Source organism: Hermetia illucens, chromosome 1, assembly GCF_905115235.1.
Source record: "Hermetia illucens chromosome 1, iHerIll2.2.curated.20191125, whole genome shotgun sequence".
Lineage (NCBI taxonomy): Eukaryota > Metazoa > Arthropoda > Insecta > Diptera > Stratiomyidae > Hermetia > Hermetia illucens.
This window is the reverse complement of record NC_051849.1, coordinates 46,384,194-46,405,669: the sequence shown is the minus strand read 5'-3', so window position 1 is coordinate 46,405,669 and position 21,476 is coordinate 46,384,194. Positions and strand designations below refer to the sequence as shown.

General features: G+C 40.9%; 1 protein-coding gene across 1 annotated transcript in view; it reads right to left on the bottom strand.

Annotated features, from left to right (window-relative positions):
- Positions 1-10,578: 10,578 nt before the first annotated feature.
- Positions 10,579-21,476, bottom strand: part of LOC119649391 — a 33,338-nt gene continuing 22,440 nt past the window's right edge. The window contains exons 3-4 of the mRNA XM_038051516.1: positions 12,599-12,679; positions 10,579-12,534 (exon numbers count right to left, since the gene is read on the bottom strand). Coding sequence (XP_037907444.1) covers positions 12,403-12,534; positions 12,599-12,679 — 213 coding nt within the window. The 3' untranslated portion in view covers positions 10,579-12,402. The remainder of the gene's footprint in view (positions 12,535-12,598; positions 12,680-21,476) is intronic.

The window sequence follows — 21,476 nt, the reverse complement described above, 5'->3', positions numbered from 1 at the left end:
AAGCCGCACACCTCCAGTGAGCGCTCCTTTACGCAGTGACACAATCGAAAAACAGACTTAACGTAAAAACACGTCCCAACACTACTATTGCTCAGAGCAAACTGAGACAAGGCGCATTTTAAAAGGCAGAACCACCTCCACAATCTCCGACCGGTCCGATCGCGCCTCGATGTATAGTTGCGTCATAATAAAACAATGCGCATTGCTTTCATAGTGCACCCTGTATATCCTTGGAGCCTCTCAGTAGATTTGTCTGAAAATGGAAATAGTTTTAGCTAGAGTACCTTCGCTGAGATTCTGCGTTCTAAAATGTAAGCCACTCCCCTTTAAGTTCACTACCTTCGGATATTTAATTTATTACAAAGCCTATTGGTACTGATCTGATTACATCAAAAATATTTTATCATTTAAAAAAAGGTAATAGGAGCCGTGCATGCCACGAAACTTTATCTTTTATAGTGAGTGTGGCTGTAAAAATCTATGTATGTATGTCAAAATCATCCCTAACTACCAGACAAGAGCTGCCATCTCCTGTGGATAGTACGTTGCATTATCAATAATCATTGGGTTCCTTGCATAAACGTTCATTACCAATAATAAAAATCCTAGTTTCGGTATCTTCAATCCTAAAAACGAAATCTGTCTAAGCAAATAAAACGCCATAAGTATGAGAAAAACGCATTTACTGATTTATTTTCCATTTCAAAAGCTTGAGATAATGCATTATATTTATAGAAAAATATTAAACTTTGTTTTAAAATATTTGTCATTTTTGGTAATTCTGCATTGTTTCGTGATATTTTTAAGCCATGTCAAAATTATAGTGATGAGAACCAACAAATTATTTATCACAGTCCGCTTATGATTCATTCATTATGTACTCCTGTTCTGGACTAGGTTGAACCATATTGAATTCTGAATCAAGAGCTTGGTCCACGTGATTGATCTTGATGATCGAAATGGAATCAATCTGTTCACAAATCTTAAATAAGATGAGGTTTCTAAAATGAAAATAAGGTGACTGCCAATATGCGGAACAATAGGATCTATTCAACAGTACTCTCTTAGAACAAGAATAAAGCTGCTTTCTAAACATTTGTTCATTCATTTGAGTTCTCTCAATCCTTCCAAATATTTAATAATTTATCAAGGAGTTAAAGGACATTTTTGTTGTGTCTATATTTGTATTGCTGAAAACAGAAAAAGTCTATCGAAAAACAAAATCATAATAACCTGGTGTTCAATATTCGTAAAAATGAAATTGCCATTATAAGTGAACCTTACAGATACTGTCACGGTGACGTATAGGTCATAGGTCTAGCCAATGAGTGACTTTGTGCGGGCGAAAATAAGTAGTCTGTATGTAATCACCTGTTACACCCCACCAAGTCTATCAATATCTGAATTCGAGAAAAATACTTGTCAAGAGAACGAAGTCCAAAGGGGATTCCCGATGGCTTCAATGGTTAAGCCACCGAGTGTCATAGTAGAGAATGAAATGGAAACGAATGCAGTCTGTTAGAGGTTTTTGCTCAGTTGGATATAGTTCTGGTAGTACCTTGGTTTTGGCTCTATTGTCCAGCCTTCGTTCAGACTGCCACCGAATCAGGCGAACAATAGGGAGGATCGATCAGGGTCGGAAAAACTTCAAGCTGGTCATTCAGCATGAGAAAAAGCTTTGTTTTCTGCGAGGACGTAAACCTGTGAGAGTACCTATAGAATCATGATGCGACGATTCATAAGCCTTTCATCTTCACAGTTACTAGAGATGAGCTACTCGAGCTCTAGGGCAGAATAGGCGACACTAAAACGTTGTGTCTTGGCGGCATCCCGAAAGACCCTTAGGCTCAACATGAAATCCATGCTGGACATGTTCGCTGAATTGTTCAAAGCGACAGACTCATGTGTCTTCTGCATACTTTGTGGCAAATGCTAGAGCAAATAGTCTACAACATATTTTTCCCGGTTGTTGAGAGCCTAGATGCCTCAGGTCGACAGTATGGGTTCCGTAGAGTCAGATCAAGCATTGATGCCTTCAGAGTAGTTACTGGCTTGGCCAAAGATGTAATTCGTGGAAAAGGTAGTTGCAGTAAATATTGTGTGATGATAACCCTGGAGAAAAGCATCCAATTTCAACAAATTCAAACCTAATACAAATATCCTTGGCGAAGATTGGTATTCCCACCTACCTCGCTTTTGTCGATAGCTTTTACAGAAACAAAGGCACTGGTATGACATCGACGACGGACTTCAGGAGTACGTTGGCTCCGCGGGAGTTGAACCATAACTGTAGAACATCATATAATCTTCCGTTACCACGGTACAAGGTTACGTGGATAACATAGCGCTGGTTGTAATCGCGAAGGTGCCCATGCGTAGCAATCAGTCCTGTTAAAGCTTGTTTGGAGAGTTGTGGAGTGACACCTATGGAAGAAAAAACGGAAGCGGCCCGAATCACCAAGCACCTACATTAAAATTCTCAATCATATCATCATTCCCAAGGTAGCCATCAAATACTTAAAAGTGATAAGGTTCTTAGGAATCGAGAGCAGAATACTCCGGGAAATTGTTGGACCTCTGCAAGAGGATTCCGTAGCCTATATAACTATGAAATTTATAAGCGACACCACGCCCGGCTGGTTGTAAATAAAATACGACTCAATAGATTGTGGTGGCCAGGTCACTAAATCCATATATATGATGTTAGTTCAGCCCGGGAAGTCTATAAGAGCAATATCTAAAATAGAAAAAGAAGATGTAAATACCTTGCCTCAGTTGGAGCGATGACGTAGGCTAGAACGATAGATATCTTTTAGGGATGTGGAATTGATGAATCTCGGAGCAAAACCGGGATGTTTGGAATTCCTTGTTAAGGCAGACCTAGACCGGATACCAGTTGTTACCCTATTGAGTATCATGATGGTAATAGATCCGAAGCTCAATTATAAGTAACGTGTACAATATGATTGTGACAAAGCATCTACTGGCCTTGACGAGGATGATGCGAATCGTAGGAGGACCACACTATACTTCTAAGCTGCTTATAATCAAAGAGATGCATTTGATATTGTCCTATACAGCCCCAATTTGAAGAGAGGCATTATAGATTTCATGCTAATGTTCATAAACTGAGCACTTGGTTGTCTACAGGAGAACAAACCTAAGGATGTGCTTTGCCATCAGAACTGTATCAGATCATGTAACGTTTGTGATTTCGGGAATGACGCCAATTGACATATTGGCAGGTGAGATGACGAACACAAAGTAAATCCCATCTCTCTTTTATCGCAGTCAATGAACGCCGTGGTGGTCAAAGGGTAGTATAGGTCCCTGCTGCAGACGGAGAAGGATGAAGGCGAGTCTCCCGCGCCTAAAAACGGGACAAATTGTACCAACGGGTCCTTCAGGTTGGGGGTTGGGTAGGGCTGACAACCCTACACGGAAAACAACTCGTTACGAAGCCACAACAGGAGCCTCGGACAGGACGGATTTTAAAACGACGGACCCGGCAACGACAAAGGAACAACGATTTGAGCATTTTCTCATGGAACGTGCGCTCCCTGCACAGAGATGAAGCTGATGAGCAGCTAGCCGATACCCTGTCCCAATATAGGGCTGATATAACAGCGTTGCAAGAGATGCGATGGACAGGGACCGGTTTCCTGGAGAAGAGCCACTACACCATATATTACAGCGGTCATCCAGTAAACCATGTGCTCGGAGTAGGTTTCTTAGTCAGCCAAAAAATGAAACCTGCTGTTATCGGCTTTGAAAACATAAGCGAACGGCTATGCACTCTGCGCTTGCGAGGCAAGTTTAGAAATATAAGCCTCATAAACGTTCACGCCCCTACAGAGGAGACTGCAGAGTCGGAGAAGGATACCTTCTACGAGGCAGTAGAACGAACCCTCGAAGCCTGTCCCAGATATGATATCAAAATCATACTTGGGGATTTTAACAGCCAAGTAGGGAAGGAGCCCGTATTCAGGCGATACGTTGGCTCCCATAGCTTACACGAAAACACAAATGATAACGGACTGCGGACTATTCAATTAGCAGGGTCACACGAAATGGTTGTTGGAAGTACCTGGTTTGCGCGGAAAGCGGTCCACAAACATACGTGGCCTCTCCAGACGGGCTCACTTTCAACCAAATTGACCACGTGTTGATCGAACGCCACCACCTCTCAGCCTTGATGAATGTCAGAACATATAGGGGGGCCAATATAGACTCGGACCACTTTCTCGTTGGCATGATGCTCCGAGCCCGAATAACAATACCACCTAGAATCCCCTCTGACAATCAGGTGAGAGTGAACACTGAAGCCATCCACAACACAACCCTCCGCGACACCTATAAGAGGCAAATCGATGCCGCAATAACCGCAGTCAACAGAGGACCTGGAGATGAAGCATCAACAAATGATCTTCACAACCACCTGAAGAACGTTATCATGGATACGGCCACAAATATACTTGGCCCCAGCCGTAAAAGGAGTCGGAACGGCTGGTTTGACGATGAATGTAAGCTAGCAACGGAACGGAAGAATGCCGCATACCGAGTAATGTTGCATTCTCAAAGAACGCGGGCACGCGCAGAGACTTATCACGAACTCCGTCGAGCGGAGAAGCGACTTCACAGACGGAAAAAGGAAGCCTGGGAGAACCAACAAGTCTGTGAACTAGAAAAGTATAGGGAGCAACCGCACCAGGCGCGGAAGTTTTAACAATAAGTCAGCAGGATGAAGCCATATACACCTCGATGCTCATCCTGCCGAGACAAAGAGAGAAATCTGATTTCCGACAGAATGGGCATATTAGAGCGATGGGTTGAGTACTTTGATGAGCTACTGAACAACCAGAACATCGGCGAGTTGGAGGTCCCGCCAACTGAAGACGACGGACAAATACTGCCACCACCAAGTTTAGGAGAAACAGTCCGTGCAATTCACCGGCTAAAAAATAATAAGTCGCCAGGAGCCGATGGAATTACAGCCGAATTGGTTAAATATGGAGGCGACCAGTTACACCAAGTGGTTCATCAACTTGTGCTCAAGGTATGGGACAGCGAATCAATGCCTGACGATTGGCAACGAGGCATTATCTGTCTCATACATAAAAAGGGAGATATCACACAGTGCAGCAATTATAGAGGTATCACGTTGCTGAGTACCATCTATAAGATATTCTCCACTATCTTGCTAGGCCGGATAGCCCCATACGCCCAGAACATCATTGGCCCATACCAAAGAGGCTTCACTCCAGGCAAATCAGCGACAGATCAGATTTTCTCTCTGCGGCAGGCGATGGAAAAACTGTTGGAATATGGACAACAGTTGCACCATCTGTTCCTCCACTTTAAAGCCGCCTATGATAGCATAGCCAGGGTAAAACTGTACACGGCCATGAGAGAATTCGGTATCCCGACGAAATTAATAAGACTGACTAGGCTGACCCTGACCAATGTGCGAGGCCAGATAAAAGCAGCAGGATCACTCTCAAGACCATTCGACATCAACAACGGTCTACGACAAGGGGATGCGCTATCATGCGTCCTCTTTAACCTGGCCCTCGAGAAAGTGATCCGTGATGCTGAGGTGAATGCAAGAGGTACGATCCTCTTCAAGTCCACCCAACTACTGACCTATGCTGACGATATCGACATCATGGGAAGAACCACCCGAGACGTACAAACTGCCTTCATCCAGATCGAGCAGGCGACGATTGGCGCGAGATCTTGGGCTGCACATCAATGAAGGCAAGACAAAATATATGGTGGCAACGTCAGCACCGAAGACGAATCATCCAACAACATCAAACCGCACTGGTCAAACACAAACACGAAGAAGAATAAGGATAGGAGAATACAACTTTGAGACCGTTGATAATTTCTCCTATCTAGGGTCGAAAATCACAACCGATAACAACTACGATGATGAAATCCGCGCACGGTTATTGTCAGCCAACAGAGCCTATTTCAGCTTACAAAGACTGTTCCGCTCGAAACGTCTCACCATAGGGTCAAAGCTCTTACTGTTCAAGACTATGATCTTGCCAGTCCTCATGTATTCCTCGGAAACTTGGGTTCTTAGCAAGAAAAATTGCGAACTCTTGGCCGCGTTCGAGAGAAGAATCCTCTGAAGAATTTTTGGCCCCCTACATGAGGATGGACGATTCCGTAGCCTACACAATGACGAAATCTATGAGCGATACCATGACCGTCCGGTTGTGGATAAAATCCGGCTGAATAGGTTACGGTGGGCGGGTCACTTAATCTGTATGGATAAGGATGATCCCACCCGGAAAGTCTATAAGGGCAATATCTATGGTAGAAAAAGAAGACGAGGCAGACCCTGCCTAAGATGGAGCGATGGCGTGGGCCAGGACGCCAGACAGCTTTTAGGGATATCGAATTGGTGGACCTCGGCGCAAAACCGGGATGTCTGGAGTTCCTTATTAAGTCAGGCCTAGACCGGATACCGGTTGTTGCGCCGTTGATGATGATGAATGAACGCCGAAAGGAAAATATTTACAAGCGGGAAAAGGTCGGTGGATACGCAGGCTGATCCCTGTCATCAAGGAGTGGCTTAAGAGACGACATGATGGGATCAATTTTAATTTCAGGTGTTAATGCCAGAAAATCGAGTATGCTAGCACACCAAGGTGATTGGGAAGCGATCAAATTCTTGTGGAAAGTCGAGGATAAAAAAAGGAGACCAAGCTGACAACTGACTGTTATTAATCAATTATGAAGAAACTAACTAACTTTAGAACTGACCACAACACAATAGTCCAATGTTGCTAGGGTATTTAAATCAAAATGAGTTATTGCAGAAAAAGGATACTAAAATCGGAATTAAAATTTAACACTCACAACTTTGCCCACACTTGATAAAGCCAGGAAGGGGAAAGATTGCTTATAGTTTGGCCGACAGTGCCACATCTAGGCGTCTCGTGAGCTTTACTTTTAAGATAGAAGTCGGTGTTTTGTTGAGATAGTGAGTTGAGGGGTTTAGAATTCACTCGAAGTACTCCCTGTTTGTCGTAAAACACGATTAAAAGGGATATAGATTTATGAGCCAGCAACATGCAATTCTCAAAATTCTGTATGGCTACTACGGCTCGGAATCCAGCTGACCTTTCTAGTACGAGCTTTTGTTTTCACCAACGGATTATGATTGGATGCTGGAACTTACAGGCACTTCCAGAAGACGGTATACCAAAATGCCGTTTGCTCCAAATTCAGCGAGAATTTCGGCGATACAGGATGAACACTTGGGGTTAAGCAAGGTAAAGCGATGGTACTCTAAGGAATACTCCCTTCTTGGGGCTCTGTGTTATTGTGCTCTGGCACTAACGGGGACATCCGATGCAGAGGAGAACGAGGCTTTCTATAAGCTTCTGAAATGTGACATTGCGTTCGTAATGTTTGTTCTGAATGCCAAAGTGACCTCTGAAACCATCTGCTCGAACATGAGATGAGAAACACGGTCCTGGACATCGAAATAACAATGGTGAGAGGTCTACAGATTTCTGCAGCTTCCACTTTCTCGCGCACAGAGTCTACATTAAGATCAGGCGGATTTCAATTGACTAACAACGTACATCTAATCTAATCGTCTACATCGCGTTCGACAGTACATTTTGGAATGGTTTTCTGAATGTGCTATAACAAAAAAAACGCGTTAATAATAATAATAGTCACTGGCGGAACCATCCAATTGGATCAGGAAATATGTTAGGACACTTCATTCAAGACCGTAACGGTACACTACAGGATTACAGCACCCTGCAGGAGGCAGTGTGGTCAGCATTGCGTTCGCCCGAGATTATTACCCTGATTTGACTCAGGTACTCATTCACAGCTGAATCGACTGGTATCCAACGTCAAATCACGATACAAATTCCACTACCACCAGTGAGATTTGAACCGCGACATTCCATACGACAGCCTTGTGCTCTAACCGCTCAGATATGCGGACACAAAAAAGGTGGTAATATCGACCAAATACGAGGTTACCATTTGACATGTCCTAACAGGACTGGAGAGTCCCAACCCAGAAAGCTCAACATGTTTTGCTTTTGTAACCCGTCGTGCCATTCGGCGGTGCAAAAATTACTTTGTTGACCGGCTGGAATCTTGAACAATTCGCAGGAGAATATTGATGAACATTAGGCCCCCGTCAAAACTATTCCTTTCTCTCGCGCAAGTGAAGTTGTTGGTAGGTCCCGAAAGAGCACTATAAGAACTGGCTAGCTGCTCGGTCTTGGAAACGGATCGACGAACGTAGGGAATTGAAGATTTTTATTGCTACCGCGATTAATCAAGGAGACTGCCTCCTGAGCTGTCGCTAATAATAATGATTTCGACACTGCATACTGCATCACGAAAGAAACTGCGCAAGTCTTTCAATTGTCCTTTGAGTGACGTTAAGGGTAGGCGCCTCATCCACGACGATGAGCATACTAAGAAATGAAAAAAACATTTCCCCGCCATTCTCAATCGTATTGTATCTGGTGAAGTTCTACATCATATGAATGAAATGACTAGTTACTGTAAAATGCGGATACAAACTGCTCTTCCAAACAAAAGCGAAATCATTTTTGCTAACAACACACTCAAGCAAGGTAATGCTACTGGGCTTGACAATCTTCTCATGAAGATCCTGCCTTCATTCGTAAATCCTGGGAATCTGAGATCTTTCCTAGTGAGTGAAAAAAGGGAAAGAAGGGCAACTGTCTTTAATGCGACCATAAGAGGGGTAGTTGTGTGCTTCCTGCAATCGCAAAGATGATGGCTAAGATTATCCTGGAACGCATTAAAGAGCATCTCAGAAGTTTGATCGTCAAAGAGTAAGCTGATTTGCGCTTTGGATTTTGGAAGAATGTTCAAGGTTCACTTCTCCGCTCCACTTGCTCTTTATTAATTTCGAGAAAGATTTTAATATTATGAATAGGAAGTGTAGTTGGAATGCTTTCCGTAGAGAAATGGCATTCCAAAGAAAATAATAGCGCAAATATTATGTGTTGTATATAGTCAAAATTTCAGGGCATTTGAAATTCTAAGCGTAGTCCATCAACGTTGCATTCTGAGGCCGATACTATTCCTCCGAAGGATAGGACGCTTCTACGGAACATGACATTTTTCCTTGAACACACTGATTACCCTGATGACATCTGTTTGCTCTGTCACCGAGTCATGGAACTCTGGATTTGGAAAGAAAAGCAAACAGAGTCGGACCGAAGATAAACACCACCAAATCAAAGTCTGATTATTCGTCATACTTTTCCTATCTGCATTAACGGCCAGAACATCGAGAGTGTCGATCAATTTGCCTATCTACGCAGCGTTATTTCTGCCGACAGCGGCACCAAGCTTAATATCACCGGACGCACTAACAATCCTGTCTTGACAAATACCCACCATCAATATAAAGGTGTGGTTGTTCCACGTCAAGCGTCATTGCTACTCAAAAGCTCCAAGCCTTCATCAATACCTATCTCCCTATATGATCCGTGAACTCTAGCCTGAAAAAGTCTCGAACAAACAACTTAGTCGGCGTGTAAGCCAGGCATCACTAGATATGTTGATTATATAACGATGATATGCATAAGTCACACTTTAAGAAAGGACAATAACTGCAAAGCTATTCGTTGGAATCCACTATCCTAAAGTGGCTAACGACTGTGTCGCCATAAAAACATATAGTGCAGAACTATAGAAAAGAAGTGTAGGTTCCTTGTATGCCATCAAACCGGGAACGATGGCACGTAGGCATTCTGGACACACTAAGCTCCATTTAGGGGATATTAGACAACATACATCCATAACATAGGGATATCGAATTGGTGGACCTCGGTGCAAAACCGGGATGTCTGGAGTTCTTTATTAAGGCAGTCCTATACCGGATACCGGTTGTTGCGCCGTTGTTGATGATGGTACATCCATAAACATACATCTAAAAAATATTATACAATTTCAAATGTTCGAAATCTTCATCATCACAGACTTAAGCATCCTGATCCTGACCCTCCAGGGGTTTTGCAACCAATTAATAAAAATTATAATAATATACTATACTACTATTATACTACTATTATACTATTATTAACTTTATTTGAACAGATATTGGTATGAAGGGTATTCCGAAGCCTAGACACCATACAGTGCCAGCCTTCGGATTTTTTTCAGATTTTTTGGGTGAATAGTTTCTGAGAATGGGTCCGTGAAACAAATTATCACTTTCGGCCCCCACATTCCCCAGTTTTCCAACGGATGTCAAAACTAAGACCGGCATCGAAAAATACAAATCGAGACCTTTCATTTGGTACACATGACTATATTTGGTGAAAAAAATGTGCGACCTCTTTTTGCATATATGGGAGCCCCCCCCCCTTAAATTCTATGTAGAATTATGTAACTCAATGTATGCGTGGACATTCATAGCTCCCACCTTTTCACCAAATTTGGTGTCAGTCGCTAAAACGGTTTCAGAGAAAAATGCGTATGACACAAAAGCTTAAAAAGGGTCATTGTACAACCTCGAAATGATATGCTTTCAGTTTTACGAAAAAAGTCTTGAGTTAACTCCCTTTTTTTATTTCAACGTTAAAGGAAAATAATAACTTAAATGTTAATTTTAAGCAAAAAATAAAAAAAAAATCTAACTATTTCAGTGCAAACCTGGTCCTAGTGTTTTTGAGCTATCAGAGAATGCGTTTATATTTTAGATCATCATAGAACTATCTTCTTCATTTTCGTTTTATCATTTGGTAAGCGGGACCGTACGTACATTACATGATAACAACTATTCTAAAACTATATATGCATTTCCCAAATGCTGCTTCGCGTCTATGCAATCTATCACAATTAGGCTTGATTTCACCCTTATTACATTCCCCAAATTCAATTAAAAATATTTTCTCACGTGCCTAAGCAACGTGTCCCATTTTACACCCGAACTAAAAAACTAGATCTAAATTTTGCTGGCGTTTATTTATCCATGGGCATTCTGGTGATATTTTTTGCATTAAAATCGTGTAAAATAACAGAAATTTTAGATGAAACTGTACATTAAAAATTTAGGCAAAATTAAAAAAATGCTCAGGTTCATCTGATGTTTGCGGAATACTATACCGATAGTATCTGACATTTTTCGACAAGTTTGAATCACGTTTTTTGTACATAACACCCAAAGGTCTCCATATCTTAAATAAACATAAAGATATTATCCATTCGATTTCATAAATAAAGTAGTTTTGAAAAATCTTTCAAAGAGCTCTTATATGTAGTTTATTTACATAGGCCAAAAATATCGTAATTACATATTGATAATTTCAAATAGTACTAAGCTACCTTCTGCAGTGAGTCATTTTTTGGAAAATAGTTTCTCCAAATCTTATCGTTATTATAATACTTCCATTGTGATTTCCATTTCAATTACGATGTTCTCCTTAAATTGAGACATTTATGTTTGGAGGAAATATAAATTGTGTAATTCTATACAAGTACCAGTTGTTTTGTTATTTTTTTTTCTAATTTTGTTTTTTACGGTTAATTACGATATTTTCTTTTACGTAAACCTACTATTACTTATTTTCACTTCAGTACCCAAGCAGAAATTCGGTTTGAAAATGAAATTACTATATTTTCGGTCGGAATTTCATTTGTGAATTAATGATAAGGATCATCTTTTCAATGTTTAATGTCATACTATAATATTTTCCCCTAGACATCCCGTATCCTGCTTCACACCCGCCTTAATTTTATTTTCGCTAATATTTCAGTTAAACCATGACAGCCTGGTTGAACAATTTTGCGATGTAATTAAAAATTAGGCAATGCATTATAAGAATTAAAATTATAATTTATATTAAAATTATAATATATATTTGTTAATTTCGTTCGAAATGGGGTTACCACTTTTTGATATTGTCAATTTCAAAAGGTCTGTCTTTCTTAGACGCTATTCTATCTATGATATTGGTTCCATGCAATTTGATCGAATTATCTAAGTATAAAATGAACTCTTATATTTATCATAATGGACCTTACAATTAGTGATATGCTATTTTAAGAAATTCTACTTTAAAGTTCATATTTTATGTATTTAAAAAATCACAATGGTGTGGTCAAGCGATCAAAATTGTTTGGCTTATTATCAAAATTCGTATTCATAATTATTTTGGATCATTGGAAAATTTGTTGAACTTTCTTTTTTTATTTAAAGCCACTAATCAATTGGATCTACCTACGTTTAACAGGTTAGTTTTTTATTTACCCAGCGAAGTTGGGGTGTAAATTCGAAAATAGTTTTTAAATTCATGCAATGTTTAATGCAAAATGTCGTCAAGAGAGATTAAAATCTTAAGAGTTGAAATTTTCTAGTGCTGGGACTCCCAGTTACGTCAGGAAAAGTCGGCATCCGATGAATGGGAACAGCAGTGTCAACGATTTGTAAACTCCCATCCTATGGTCGTGTCGGGAGCTAGTGCTGTTACCAGCTAGAATTTCGGCTTTCTTTCTCAAGCGCGCCTAAAAATAAATTTACTCGTGATTACCAAATCCATCTATACAAGGGAAAGACATATTTTCTTACCTCATACATGTTTCCTTCACCTGGAGGATCCAGGCACTCAAATTCACAACATTTTTGTCCTATCCTAAAGTTTTTGCAAAACTGTAAAGAAAATAAATAACCTTAATACTCGAGTTCGAACCTTTGGAGCGAATATATCGGTGATTGGGAAAATACTACTAAATTTAATAACATTTTTAACTATTCTTTTCTTTTCAAGACATTAAAATGGGTGCGTGAAGAAGAGACCGTATGGTGACGATTCCCCAGAAGATATTATATGTTTGTTAGGGACAGACTGAAAGTGAAACGTGCTTCAAATATGCCGACTACCAATAGGTTTCATCCTTTGGCTCTCCTTGTGGACAATGAAATGGAGGCTTCAGCAGCACTTTAGATGACAAAAATAATGAAAAAAATAAAATTGCCTCCAATTACGTTTCCCATATTGCCACGACAGACCATAATAGCGATCATGAATGAGCTCGGCACCAAAGATTTTAATATTAAATTGAAGTCGATTGGCATGAGATTATTTATGGATAGGGAAGAGGAACATGGAAAAGTGCGCAATTACCTAATATCTAATAAGATAAACTTTTCCACTTATTTTAGGCAGGATCAACACCCTCCAAAATTAATTCTGTCAGAGCTTCATGAAATGTCTTGTAATGATTTCAGCAAACATTTAAGGGGACGTGACCGGTTCAATTTTTGTAAATTTTTCTTTTATTTTTTATGATTGATTTTGGTTGAGTTGAAAATATATCCAAAAATATTTGGTAACAATACGAAAGTCATATTCGATTTTGAAAATAAATAGCCAGTGAATATAGCTCGACCAGTTAAAACCGCATTTTGAGCCTCTTATTTCTTGTATCGAGCCTTTTTCTTCAAAACGGAAGCTAGACTCTTCAGGTATGAACGATTTTGTATATTTCTTTTATAAATAGACTTTAGTGTTCATTTGTGCCATTAGTATGTAACACGTAATATATGCATATATTATATGGAAATATCCACTTTCAAGTAATATTGACATTCAAAGTCTTGAATTTGCACAGAAGCGACAGTTTTGACCTATTATAACTTTGTTAGTTGTTCACAAAATTTGGTAGGATCATGCTCTATGCTGTAGCCTATATTACTGCAAAATTTCGTGATTCTAGCAGGAACTTAAGAGGGGTTTTTCTGCCAATTACTATGGAGGGTATTTTGGGGCCTAGGCACCATACATTGGCAGTCGCTTGGCTTTTTTTCAGACTTTTTGGTTAAGAATGGGTCCATTAAAGAAATGATCACTTTCAACCCCCTGCACTCCCCATCTTTCCAATAAATGTCAAAATTAAACCCGGCTTCGTAAAGTACTAACCAAGACCTTTAATTTGATACCCCCCCCCATGACTACATTTGATGGAAAAGAAATTTACACCGCCCATTTCCATACCTCCCCCTTAAATTCGACATAAAAGGATGTAACTCATATATGCGCGAGCGTTCACAGTTCCCACTTTTCTACCAAATTTGGTGTCAATCGCCACAACCGTCTCCGAGAAAAATGCATGTGACAGACAAACAGACAGGCAGTAAACCGATTTTAATATGGTTTTGTGTTTACACAAAACCTTAAAAACATGCTTGCGGAACATTGCTATGCGTACAGAATAGGGAAATCGACCACGACGTGGTTAAACGACGGGCAGAGTCGTGAAAGTGGTATTTTTTGACATCAGCAAAGCGTACGAAAGAGTGGACCCACTCCTTCTTGCCGAAACTATGGGAGAACATCCCATTGTCTGGAAAAGCTAAAAGTGAAATTATGTTGAACAAGATGGCGCACTCAGCAGCAAAGGCAGCTCTAATCAGTGGAAGCTATTCTTTGCAGCTGAGAATGTACTATGGGTAGTGCAGGATAAAATCAAGAAGGTCCGACAAGATGAATACCAGGCAACGTCGAAATGGAAAGGCAAAGATTTCGGGATAATCTTTCCGGAACTACCGATTAAAATACCAATTTTCATCTCAGCAAAAAATGCAGCAATTGTAAAAACTTTAAATAGACTTTACTGAAACCATGTCTACAGCAAACCTTTCCTTCGGAAGATTGACAAAATCAACAATGATAATTGTCTAAAGTGTGGCGTGCAGGAAACAATAGACCACTTTATTTTTGAGGTAAGAGGCTAGAAACAAATTCAATTGGAAAGAGTCTTTCAACTCCCTATGAGTTTTTAAAAGAAGGAAACTAACTCCAGATTAGGGAGTTGATCAACTTCTTAAAAGAATCAAGAAACAAGCTTTAGAACTAGGCGCATAGTCTCTTAGTCATAGTCTCACGTTTTATTTCGTATTTCTTTTACCTTGTTTTTTTGTGAGAAAATGTGAATATCGCAAGTCCCAAGGCATTTGCTATCCCAATATACCCTTAGTCCATTCCACACACCCCATATATCCATGTGAGTCAGTAGTACAAACCAACATATACTGATTGCAAATAAAACAAATCACTTAACTATGCGTCTTATTCTCACAAAAACTATTATAAACTGACATGATGACAAAATGTCAAGTGGCAAATGATACAAAATCTAGAACAAGTAATATACAACATAACCTCACCCCATTCATCTAAAAATGTTAGCTGTGTCTAAACTTGTAACACGTGTACTGCAGACAGGCTCCGACACAATTGTGCTTGGCACAAAGCGTATTGAAACATACGTGAGTCATCTAACGTACAACGAGTCTGGTAACACAAAGCCCAGCACGCCAAAAACCGAGTGACAGCTGGCGCACAAAGGTCGAAGTGCTGGCCAATCCGCGTTCCCACGTACGATCATCGTGGGCCGGACCAGAGAACTAAGCTCTCTCTCTCGGGTGCCGCGACGCCGTAGTACAACTGGAACCTACAACAACAACATAAACGCGTTTTTCTCAAAACAACGTTTTTTTGATTGGCGTGGAGGATTAAAAAAACACTTGACCATTCGCTTTGAAATTTTAATATGTCATTGTACAGATTCCAAGCAATAGAATGAATCCCACCACTATATATGGTACCTGGGTTCCAAAATACCTTCCATACCCATATCTGTTCAAGTAAAGTTAATAATAGTATATTACTATAATTTTTTGTAATTGGCTGGAAACCCCCCCCCCTCCCTTAAATTATTATTATATATTATATTATATATATATTACGTGCTACGTACTAAGCAATACACAAAACCGACGTTTCAGTGATCCAAAATCATCCACGCCGTCAATTTTTGACGTTTTATTAAAAAATCTATAGCAAACAGAAAACAGCCCGGAAAATTTCAAAAATTAAAACTTTAAAGCCATGATAATCATCAGCATTATCAACGGCGCAACAACCGGTATCCGGTCTAGGCTCGCCTTAATAAGGAACTCTAGACATCTCGGTTTTGCGCCGAGATCCACCAATTCGATATCCCTAAAAGATGTCTGGCGTCTTGACCTACGCCATCAATCCATCTTAGACAGGGTCTGCTTCGTCTTCTCTTTCTACCATATATATTGCCCTTATAGACTTTTCAGGCTGGATTATCCTCATCCATACGGATTAAGTCCGGATAGCTGAGTGGTTAGAGCGCAAGGCTGTCGTACGGAAGGTCGCGGTTCAAATCTCACTGGTGGCAGTGGAATTTGTATCATGATTTGACGTCGGATACCAGTCGACTCAGCTGTGAATGAGTACCTGAGTCAAATCAGGGTAATAATCTCGGGCGAGCGCAATGCTGACCACACTGCCTCCTAGTGTACCGTTACGGTCTTGAATGAAGTGCTCTAACACACTTCAAGGCCCTGATCCAACATGGATTGTTGCGCCAACGATTATTATTATTATTATACGGATTAAGTGACCTGTCCACCGCAACCTGTTGAGCCTGATTTTATCTACGACTAGACGGTTCCGATATCGCTCATAGATTTCGTCGTTATGTAGGCTACGAAGTCGTCCATCATGTAGGGGGCCAAAATTTCTTCGAAGGATTCCTCTCTCGAACACAGCCAAAGGTTCGCAATTTTTCTTGCTGAGTGCCCAGGTCTCGGAGGGATGCATAAGGACTAGCAAAATCATTATCTTGAACAGTAAGAGCGTCGACCATATGATCCGACATTTCGAGCAAAACAGTTTTTCTAAGCTGAAATAGCTCTGTACGCTGCCAACAACCGCGGGCGGATTTAATCGTCGAAACTGTTATCGGTTGTGATTTTCGACTCTGGATAGGAGAGATTTTCAACGGTCTCCTATCTTCATTCATATGTTCATTCTTGCGGTTTTGGTTTTGGCACTGACGTTGCCACCATTACTTCGTCTTGCCTTCATTAATGTGCAATCTACGATCACGCCTGCTCGATCTGGATGAAGGTACACTGTACATCTCGGGGTGTTCTTCCCGTGTTGTCAATATCGTCAGCGTTGGCTATTAGTTGGGTGGACTTGAAGAGGATTGTGCCTCTTGCATTTACATCGGCATCGCGGATCACTTTCTCCAGGGCCAGGTTAAAGAGGACGCATGATAGGCCATCCCCTTGTCCCAAACCGTTGTTGATGTTGAACGGTCTCGAGAATGATAATGCTGCTTTTATCTGACCTCGCATATTGGTCAGGTTCAGCCCAGTCAGTATTATTAATTTCCTTGGGATACCGAATTCTCTCATCGCCGTGTACAGTTTTACCCTGGCTATGCTGTCATAGGCGGCCTCAAAGTCGATGAAAAGATGGTGCAACTGATGCCCATACTACAACAGTCCGTCGTCTTCAGATGGCGGGACCTCCAACTAGCCGATATTTTAGTTGTTGAGCAGTTCATCAAAATACTCAGCCCATTGCTCCAATATGCCCATTCTGTCGGATATCAGATTTCCCTCTTTGTCTCGGCAGGATGAGCATCAAGGTGTATAAGGCTTCATCCTGCTGACTTGTTGGTAAAACTTCCGTGTCTGGTGCGTTTGCTCCCTATACTTTTCTAGTTCACAGACTTGTTGGTTCTCCCAAGCTTCCCTTTTCCGTCTAGAAGTCGCTTCTCCGCTCAAAGAAGTTCATAATAAGTCTCTGCACGTGCCCGCGTTCTTTGAGAATGCAACATTACTTGGTACGCGGCATTCTTCCGTTCCGTTGCTAGCTTACATTCATCGTCAAACCAGCCGTTCCGACTTTTCTTACGGCTGGGGCCATGTTTGTCTGTGGTCGTATCAATGATGACATTCTTCAAGCGGTTGTGAAGATCATTTGTTGATGCTTCATCTCCAGAACATCTGTTAGCTGCGGTTATTGCGGCAACCATGTCCCGCTTATAAGTGTTACGGAAGGCTGTGTTGTGAATGGCTCCAGTATTCACTCTCAACTGATTGTCAGAGGGGATTGTAAGTGGTGCCGTAATTCAAACTACAAGCACCATGCCAACGAGATAGTGGTCCGATTCTATATTGTCCCCTCTATATGTTCTTACATTCATCAAGGCTGAGAGGTGGCGGCGTTTGGTCAACACGTGATCAATTTGGTTGAAAGTGGTCCCGTCTGGAGAGGCCCACGTATGTTTGTGGACCGCTTTCCACGCAAACCAGGTACTTTCACAACCATTTCGTACGATACTGCTAACTGAATAATTCACAGTCCGTTATCATTGGTATCCCTATGTAAGCTATCAGAGCCGACGTATCGCCTGAATACTCGCTCCGTCCCTGCTTGACTGTTAAAATCTCCAAGTCTGTTTTTGATCTCATACTTGGGACAGGCTTCGAGAGTCCACTCAATTGCGTCGTAGAAGATAACCTTCTCCGACTTTGCAGTCTCCTCTGTAGGGGCGTGAACGTTTATGAGGCTTATATTTCTAAACTTGCCCCACCAACGCAGAGTGAATAGCCTTTCGCTTATATTTTTAAAGCCGATAACAGCAGGTTTCATTTTTTTGGCTGATTAAGAAACCTACTCCGAGCACATGGTTTACTGGATGGCGGCTATAATATATGGTGTAGCGGTTCTTCTCCAGGAAACCGGTCCCTGTCCAACGAATCTCCGGCAACGCTGTTACATCAGCCTTATATTGGGACATGGTATCGGCTAGCTGCTCAGCAGCGTAGAGCTGCTGGTGTTGGTTCATCAGGCATTTCCCAGGTTTTATATACTACCTTTTGACCACCGGAGATCATAAAGTGTTAAAATCAGACACCAACCGAGATTTCGATAATTAAATATGAATAATTATTGAATCTGAAAATAAACTACATGTACAATCATGCATACATGCAACTCAATAGCGGGAAGTATCCGCTGATGTTTCACTTTAAGATATATTTTTCAACACCATCTCAGGTTAAAAATGGCTATGGCTTAACAGCGTCCCCTTTAATGAAATTGAAGACTCTCTAAACGAAATTGCATCATATCTAAAGGTCATAAATAATAATTGAAACAATTGCAACAATAAGACCCACAAAAAGAGGAGCACTGGTGCTCCAATGTACACACACACTATCAGATATAATTTAAATTGATTTCGATAGTAGAGTACAACAATTTTGCCATGAAGTGAAATCGTTACCACGAATGGCAGCAGCAGCGAAGCAAACAAGCGCTTTAATGGGTATTTCTGAATTTGCCGAACATGGAGATATTCGCTTTAAGTTGTTCACTTTATGGAGAACTATTTTAATATTTTTCAAAATAAAATTCACAGGCAACCGCTTGACCTTTCCTTTATTCGTGAAAGTTAGTTTTCTGAACTAATAGTGCTCGAAAAGCCATTGCATTGCCTCTTGCCTGCATATTCTGGAGAGAAACTTGAAGAACTATTCAAGTGCACAATACACTTGAAGTGGTTAACCTGAAAAGTTTCAGGAGGTAAAATGCAACTCAATCCCAAAGCACCCCATTCAGATATATCGACATCGAGTTAACTGGAATTGGCGAGTCTCTGAAAATATTATTTTTAAAGCTCCACTAATGTATCTAATTGGGAAGAAGCGAAATACCTTTCAGAGATTATGGAGATGGGTCTAAGTGAAAACATAAGACGTAGAAGATTCAGAATTGAACGGATAATATCTTTTGGCTAAGCATTAGTCTGTAGACCTATCCAGTTTCCACACGGAGCGAGTATTATCTAATAAAGTGGCGAAACAATGGATTAATTGGTTGAGTGGTGTTCAACACGGAAGGTTCATAGTTCCCTCTTCGCATGGCCGGATGTCCGTTCGTCCAGTCCGCACAGCTGTAATACGTGCCCAGATGAAACCCAGCTAAAATGTTAGCTTCTCGTTGCCTATCATGGGATACTCACTGTAAGTACCACTTTCCTAGTGTGAAGAGCGTTTGCGGAATTGAGTCACCCTAACACGGTTCACATTTGGTCGCATGAGGGGTTTCGGAGTTAATTTGTTTATATTTGTTTGGTCTCTTTGCGACATGCACACCGACGTCAACAATTTAGTGGCAATTCCAAATGATGCCATTGACAATAAACTAGATTCGCTACCGAGCACACAGCACTGAGTGAACTTGCTCGAATAAAGTCATCAGACCTTAATATAAAGGCGCCACGAAATTCAAGTTCGAAGCAGCTCAGCACAGATGTTGTAGCAATATTAAATAACTCACCTGTAAATTAGTGGTTTGCCTCTAGCCATTCTTGGCACGGGAATCGTTGCAGGAATCACGAAAGTAGAGCGAGTTCTAAAAAGCCTGGAGATTTTTCATCCTGGCTTCTTTCCGTATGAGGTTACTCCATTCATTCCACACTCACTGCAGCCGAATGGAGTCGCGCGAAGCAATGGTAGAAAATGTGCATTACCGACATCCATTTCAAAGTATTATTGCTTTGTCGCAGAAATAAATTCATGAAACGAGAGAAAGATATGTAACCGTCTGAAGGTAATGGTATCGCATGGAAGGTTTTCAATGCGGAAGAATATCATCTTCACAAAAGTGTTTGGTACACATCGACGCTTGCTTGTTCTAAACAGCTATTGAGCAGATTTCTTCAGATAATACCACAAACGGTTGCATGCTCGGAATGGGCTCTTTCCATAATCGATATATATGATAATACAAATATGTGTACATTCACAGGCGCACATTAACCGTACGATTTATCCTTTTTCAAATGGCACATATTATACATGATTGTGCTTAACATAGAATCCTTCAATTGTTCGCAGACGATATACCCAACACTGTAAGCTACGCTCCTTTTGAGGGATAAGCACAATTGCTGATAGCAAATTGGATATACACAATTTAATATCTCTTCTCAAAATACGATATCAATATGGAAAAGAGCAGATACAGTGGTTCGACGGTAAATAACTTGGTTACGGCGACTATAATTGTATGGGAGCTCAACCCAAGTTGAAATATAAGCTAGCACACCTGATCAACAGTGATTTCAATCTAAGAAACTGAGTAGAGCTCTGATCCCGAAGAAGTAGCCCGCATCTTGCTTGGCACAGAAATAGTGGTTTTCTCTAAGGTTCTTCTTCAAAAAAATACAAAATCAGACTATAAAAATATCCACTGCATGGCGTAGCCCGCAATGTAATTGTCGCCCCTCCTTAAAGTGTGACCTATCCACTTCCACTTCTGGCTTCCGATCACAGTGCGTACGAGTGACAGGCCTGTGCGCAGACTAAGTTGTGATAGTTTGTGATAATATCAGGCTAGCGTACTCCGATGATACGACTTAAACAGGTGCTAACGAAGGTGTGGAACTTTTGAGTAACAGTGCAGTTCACTTTCCATGTGCTATTCCCTTGTAGCAACAAAGAAATACCTCTATCACATAACAGTTTGAACTTGATCTTGGTATTTAAATAACTGCATTTCCCGATTTTAGATAAGGCAGCAAAAGCGAATCTAGCGCTGTTAATGCGA